We start from the raw sequence: 7,640 nt of genomic DNA, 5'->3' as shown, positions 1-7,640 counted from the left end.
TTCATCTGATGAAGATTTTTTGTAAATACCTTGAATGACACATTTATCCAAATACAGTGATGTATTTTGATGGTTCCTTAAGGACACATAATTTTTTCCATATGGCAATATATCTGAAATGCACTTCCAAATCTACGAAATTATAATTATAAAATAATTATTTCACATAATTTTATAGGTGATACATCATATTATTAGTTTCAAAATTTTACTAAAAATGGATGCTATGAAATATGATGAATACCTCTATTTTCCACATTTAAGAATTATTTTTACATAAATTTTAAATTATCTAATACACATAAAACACTTGTGTGATATAGTTTTGTAAATGTTTTCAAAGACATAATTTAAAATTGATTAGGAACGATCAACTTGCCATATAAGACAACTGGGAAACCAATAAAAAAAGTGACATTTAATGTATTATCCAACAAGATATGTCACAAAATGTTTCAAGTCACAAAATGATTCATTTATATCAGAAAACTTATTTGAAAACATGAAAAAAGAGAGCCAATAAAAGGTTATAACATGACAATAAAAGGTTATAACATGACTATTATATGAAGAAAATATTTTCACATCATGTGAAGTGTTGCTTCAATGTATTTAAATAAATAAGTGAAACAACTAAAATAATCTTACATGCACATAGATTACAAAGAGTGATTTCCCATGTGGAATAGAGACATAATAATGTTTTTTCTTCACCATATGTAAGTTTTAAATATCATTCCTTTTAAATTTATTTTGAATAGATACTTATGCTCCTTGATCCTACCATATCAGCAAAATTATTTACCAAAATCAAAAAAAAAATGTGCGAGATGCTAAAAAGTTACATTTAAGATCCCAAGGGTTTCAAGTAAGGCTCTAGGGACAGGGGTTTAGTTCTAAAACAGAAAACGACTTTAGAAAAAATGGAAAATTTAAAGGATTTAAGAATCAACATTAGTTGATAGAGTTTCCATGGGAAACTAAAATTTGAAGCATGTAGGACTGAGGGGAATCAATATTGCTCTTGGTAGCCACAGGACATTAATTAAAAATTAGTAAAACAAGTTAACCAAAATTTCAAAAGGAAAAATTAAATAATTTAAGTGTAATAAGTACATCGTTATTGTACACCCAAAAAATTTATCTGTGTTATACAAAATGTCTCCAAAAAATAATATTTTATAAGTAAATATATTAGTGAACTTACACAATGCAAGATATGCGAAAGTAAGAAACAGTGGCAAAGTTTATCTTTTTGGTCTCACCAATTAGAACATCATAATTCCACTTTGAAGTGATTAATTTAGATAAACATTAACACATCCTAAAATGATTTGATAATCACAAATGCCATGCTATTTTTAATAATTATTTTATCTATTTTATAATGTTACCTTAATTGAAGTACTCATAAATGCATTTTATTTAATCATAAAACAATTAACTAAAATTTAGAATGAAGTTATGGTTTCCCTATTTCTAGTATTTTTACAGAATTCTATGACATTAAAATAAATTTATAATGAATAATATATAATTATATTTATTTAAATATAATAGGAATTTTTAATTTTAGAATGATATTATAAATTTCCCCATTTTAGAATATTTTCTGGAATTTTTGACTGCTAAATTTATTTAGAGTCAATACATATATTTATTGAAGTTTTAAAATATTTCACATATTTATTCACCTTTTTCAATTTAAATTAATCTGCTATGCCAGAAATGCAATCTGAATCCTTTGGAATGAGTCTAATTATAATGATGCTAGTTTATATTATTGCTTTTTGCCTAATAAATTGTAAAACCAATAAACAAAAATATATATTTTTTCACAATGGATGCACCTAATTTTCCGAAATACACAAGTACGGATTTACAGGCCGTATAAAATGATTGGATAAAATAAAAAAAAGGTTTATTTAATGCAGTGAGATGTGTTTAATTTTTTCCAAGGTAAATGTGGTGACGTCTAATATGGTGGCGAATTTTAAGCACATAAATAAATTCAAATGGTTGGCACTTTTTGGCAAAATTGAGAGCACATGTCAGTACATTATTGAAACATCTTTTCAAATGCAGATTATTATGCGGACTTTTTAAGGAAATTTGAGGATTTTTTGCCAAGCTGGCAATCCATGATGATGAGCAAAATATATGACTTAGATTGCTACAGCTTCAGATTGCTATATCTAACATTCCATAAGGATTTTTGGGCTGAAAATTTAAGGGTAGTTTCGTCTTGACCTTATTTATCCATCCATGACCCTAGATTTATTAAACGCATCATCTATTAATGACTGCACCATTAGATTTTACTACTTAATAAGATTAGCAAAGAGATTTTCTCATTCAAAATATCGTTCCTATTTGTTTTTGAGTGTTGAGAGAGAAGGATCGGAGTGAACTTTTGATCAAGACTTGCAAAGATAAATCACTGCTTAGCCTAGTATCATATGATGACAAGGTTACTGTAATCCCCATCCTTTTCAGATTCACATCTTTGTCCTTTTTCCTTGGTTATCATCGTCAAGGATGTACCAGTTTTCCCCATTGGGCACCACCATAAACTATGCTGCTTACTGGCATGTACCCACCTCTATCTTTATTTCTGAAGGACCAATAATCTAGTAGCACTTGCCTGCTCTGGCGCTCGTTGGCGTATCTACTGTCATCTCTATCAAACCATGGGATGATAAAATCCCTCCATTCCACTTGCTCCATTTTCCACGATTTACCATCATCTATGGTAATCAAACTGATATTTAAAGTAATTTTACTTTAATTAACTGTTATTTTTTACAAGGAAATTTTCCTTAAAGTTCCAAAAGAATATTTTAATAAATTGGATAAATTAGGTAAAAGAAGATAAATATTTATTTCAAATTAATCTTTAATAGTTTGACTTTAGTATCTTAGATTTTATGAGAAACATATACCCTAAAAGTTGTATTTAAAATTCACTTAATTTATATTTGCTCCCTGTGGATTTAACCCTGTTTGTTTTGCGCTCGAAAGAAAAAATCTAAATATTTTTTATAAATCAGAAGCCTTAAGAAAAATAAGAAAAAAATATGTTTTTATCAAGTTTTAACACATTATGAGGTCAAAAATAGATCAAATAGGATTAATATTTCATGAAGCGAGATGGGGTTAGAATACTGCTTTCTTTGTTAAGTGGTCAAGATAATTAATAGGCAATGCATTTATAATGCCTGTGCTTTGATTTGTGCAAATAAGTTTCTGGAAAAATTATTAAATAATTACATAATTGAATTTAGATCTTTTATCATCTTTATTCTTAATGAATCTTTGAGGCATGGTGCTGGTGTGAATATTTCTCAGATCATGCCGTGCATCACTTGGTTTGGCTTGATATAGATCATCTTTTGACCTTCCAATCTGGAAAGTCTTTCTTCATGAAAACAATAAATATTTAATTCTATAATTGTTATACAGAAAAGCTAACATTATTATCCACACAAATTAACTGATTAGTTCTAAAAAATTCTCGAAAAGTTTAACTTCAGTAACATTCCATGTTATAAAAACATTACAAAACGTGAGTAAATGATGTTATTGATGTCAAAATGGCGGATTCACAAATCACGGAAAGAGATTTAAGAATGTCATTTGAAAGCTTAACTTCAAAAGTTTTTAATTCAGCGGAATATAAAAAGGTAGAAGATGGCATGAATTGATCAATTCATCTGCGCATTTTTTTCCTAGTAATGACGTAGCTTTGTCGTCTTGAAGTATATTATGTTGGAATAATCCCGATGCAGCAGGACGTGGTTTGAAGTGGGACTAGCGACATGGAGAACGTGCAGCACGGAAGAATCGTTCTTTTTCTTCATATTTGTGGCTTAGAGATAGATGCGGGAAAACGTGGGAAAATGGATCCACGTTTTTTAGTCAGTTATTTCCTTTATGTTCCCTATAAATCTACGCTCATTTCATCTTTTAAAAAAAACACAAGTCGTGAGTTCTTTTCCCTTGCCTCCTCTCAAAAACTCTCTCCCTCTCTCATTCTTCCACCATAAGAGGGTCTTGCCCAACATATTATTCTATTCGTATTTCGGCAGCAAACTGCTGGTAAAAATTAGGCACGGATCGTAGTGGTGTGAGATTCATGTTATTTCTTTAGATTTTGTCTTTCCGCTTGAGATGCACATAAGATAACAGCTGCGGCCCAGATAATAAGAAATAGCGGTTCTCTGGAAAATGTCTAAGGGATCACAGCGGACCACGTTCGCCTATGAGCCAAAACAATTAGAATTACCGGTCGCATTAATCACCAAATAGTGGGAAAACCCCCTTAATATGCTCTTTCTTTAAGGACTTGCTCACAGACAAATAATCATTCTTCTTCTGGCATTTGATGCACATCGAAATAGTAACTCACGCCGCAACTTTTTAAAGATTTTTTTGCTTCTATCTTGTTCTTTGTGATCGGCCAGTATGAAACATAATACAGCAAGGAAACCGTTGAGGTTGAATCAGCCAACGACAAGAACCGATTGCAGTCTTAAAGATAGAAGATAACAGAAGGCTGATCCCTTTCACCATTTCAGCTTCGCAGGGAAGTACTGTATGGAAAAAACAAGAACGAGAGACAAGAGTCAGATGAACTATCCCTGGCGGTTATCTTTGATCAATTCAACGATAACCCACCTTCTCAATTAGCGAAAGATAATATGGCTTCACTCTCTCAACGTCTATCTTGACCTTGCTCTTGCTGTAGAGATCGTACGTACTGAAATCATGATGATAGTGCTAGTGTTAGCGTTCAGACCGGGATTTTCTATTAGAGCGTTCTCAAAGAACCGCTCACTTGAATATCCTCAACCATTCGAGGTTCTTCTTATCCTCTTCGTTCATCAGGAAGGAGTATGCTCCACATCGGTGTAAAGCTGCAATTTTTCCATTTTTTTAGCTGGGTGCTAAACTTAGGGTGTTGGCAAAGAAGGAAAGAAGAAGCTCACGGTAGAAAGAGTGGTAACGGATGATGAACAGTGCGGCGGAAGGAAGAGTCGTCTTGTTCTCTTTCGCCACCTGAGACTCAGAATGAAATGGCTAATTGGAAGTTTGTACATATAATTGGAGGAACTCTGGGCGACCGCAATCTGGGTGAGAAGACTGACCAAGTACATGTAATCGTCATGACCCCACGATAGAAGAACTTTGTCGAGTCCGCAGCCCTCCTCATATATTCCTAGCTTTGTGTTATACTTCGGCTCGACGCTGTCTGGATTTTCCTTGAAGTACTGCATTAGAGTCGTCCAAGAAGCTCAGCCCCTGATTTTGATGATGATGATGATGACTGAGACGAAGATGATCATGATGATAATGACAAGGAAGAAGAAGAAGATGAAGCAGCAGCAGCAGCGGCAGCACGAGGACGACTACGACGATGATGATGGTTACGATGATGAATATTAAGAAGAAGCGGATGAAGATGAATATCAAGTAAAAGAAAATGATGATGAAGATGAATATAAAGAAGAAGAAGTAGATGGGCATGAATATGAAGAAGAAGATAATGATGGCAATGATGATGATTGAGGAAGAGGAAAAGGGACCTTGTGATGGACATTGGATTTATTGAAGGCGCAGCCAACAGGGAAGGTGTCACCCACGACAGCCCATTGAGGAAGCTGCCCGAAGGAAGGGTGGAGGAGGACTTTGCCCAGATCTGGTCGTTGAATGAGGAAGATGCCCAGATCAGGAGTGATAAAGGAAGAGTTGAGGCGCATGGGCAAGGAAAGTCACCATGAATAAGCCCTGTCAGGTGGAGCCAATCCTCGTCGGGGTAGTCCTTCCTGATGGCCTCCGCCGTCTGCAGCAAGTGCTCGATCTGCGGCTCATCCAAGTCTGGATCGCTCTCGTCCACAAACTCGTCAAGCAGCTCGCAACACTCCCACACGCTCATCTCCACACGATCAAGTTTCCCATACTCGTTCCTCATCCGCTTTACCTGCGCCGCCACCATGAAAAGAAGCTCACCGAAAGAAGAAGAAGAAGAACAAGAAGAACAAAAACAAGAACAAGAAGAACAAGAAGAAGAGGCCTAGATCACCCACAAAGTCTACGGTCTGATGAGTGTGGTTCAGTCGGTAGAATTCCTCCACCGTCTCCCTCCTCTGCGACTCCGCCTCGTAGTCTCTGAATGTCTGCCCGAAGGCGTTGGTCTCCGGCACTGCGAACCCATCATTGAGCTCCAGCTCTCCCCCCTGAGAGGCTGCATGCACAGATATCCCTCATAATTCTGCATCATAACATCGCAAGAAGAGAAGATTATCGCGATCAGAGCTTACCAATCTGTGGCTGGTCAAGGAGGATCGTCATCGTCCCGCGACAGGAACGAGGAGAACAGACCCGGAAATCGCTCGAGGGCTTTCACAAAGAAACGAAGGTTATTTATAGCAGTGGAGACGGCCCAATCAAGTTAACCCATCAAACATGGCTGACTCAGTACCGTCGTGGATCATCCTACCGCCCATGCCTTCGTTGCGTGTCACCCCGTCAAAGCCGACTCGGCCGTGATCGATGAACGGCTCCGAAATTGCACTCCAGCTGCGCCGTTCCTTATCAGGATGGTGCGGCGGCGCCGGATATTTCCTTAAAATAGACGTTATCTTTGATCTTTTGTCCATCTCTGTTTCATAGTCAAGGTGACGGTGGAGAAGAGAGTATATGGGCTAAAGTGTTTTATTTTGGAGTTGTGGTTTTATCCGCCGGGCCGAAAGATTTGATCGGACTCTGCAGCAGTTATCTTTTCCTGCCGACCAGCTAAACACAACTGTTTTACTGGAGTTCATTATCTCCTTTGGAAGGTAGCGCTAGTTTTACAGGTTGGGTATATGGACTTGCAAGAACCAAAGTATAGCTATCCTATCGAGGAGAGTGATGCTGAGTCAATGCAAAATGGGTAAAATACATTTTTTTTTGTCCTGATCCTACACGTTACTACCTCTCATGGGTCTAGCGGCTCTAAATTGTCTTATCTTCTACGTATGTATTAGGAAAAAAGGAAAAAGCTAAAGCATCCATTGAAAGGTTATGCTTCACTCCCTAAATGGATGTAAAAACGTCCTCGAATAATGTAGAGGAAAGGATTATTTGCCAAATTACACAAATATATCTAGCTTATGTTCCATAATAAAGTCGATGGGTTAATTCTGGTGCCGTTGCACACATCACAAACTACATATCACAGGTTTTAAAATAGGTGATCTCCAATTGAAAGTGAAGTTAACCCATCGACTTAAAGTAGGTTTAAAATATTGTCTCTATCAAAAGCATATGTTTGCATGTCAAGTTGGCGGGAGGCTAAATCCTAACCCAAGACCTTGGTGAAGTCCCCAAGGCCTTAACCTTACTGAATATAGAGTCATTTTTCTTACTTTTGAACGAGGGATAATAATTTTATTAATAAAAAATATCTTAGAGGGTTCATTAAACTGTAATGTTGATTCAAATAAATCGGCATATCTCCATTGCTGGGAGATTGCCACTCTGTAGTTTCAACGGAATTCAATCTGATCTCTCTTGAATTCCGCATTTTCATTGGCGTCCATAACACTAGGAGAATGAATGCCCTCATGATACAGTTTAAATAGTACTAATCTCATGAT

The 7,640-nt window shown here is 36.0% G+C and overlaps 1 protein-coding gene across 1 annotated transcript; it reads right to left on the bottom strand.

Moving 5' to 3' along the window:
• Positions 1-4,264: 4,264 nt before the first annotated feature.
• LOC144701107 (putative inositol oxygenase) lies at positions 4,265-6,462 on the bottom strand. Its single transcript, XM_078572814.1, has 9 exons — positions 6,321-6,462; positions 6,087-6,244; positions 5,776-5,980; positions 5,586-5,698; positions 5,148-5,270; positions 4,989-5,058; positions 4,838-4,916; positions 4,678-4,759; positions 4,265-4,592 (listed from the first exon to the last, which is right to left on the bottom strand). The coding sequence occupies exons 1-9, from the start codon at positions 6,349-6,351 to the stop codon at positions 4,566-4,568; spliced, it is 888 nt and encodes a 295-aa protein (XP_078428940.1). The 5' UTR covers positions 6,352-6,462; the 3' UTR covers positions 4,265-4,565.
• Between the last annotated feature and the right edge of the window lie 1,178 nt (positions 6,463-7,640).

The sequence above is a fragment of the Wolffia australiana genome, chromosome 3, assembly GCF_029677425.1.
Source record: "Wolffia australiana isolate 7733 chromosome 3, ASM2967742v1".
Lineage (NCBI taxonomy): Eukaryota > Viridiplantae > Streptophyta > Magnoliopsida > Alismatales > Araceae > Wolffia > Wolffia australiana.
The sequence above is the reverse complement of the archived record's forward strand: the minus strand, read 5'-3'. Positions and strand labels throughout refer to the sequence as shown.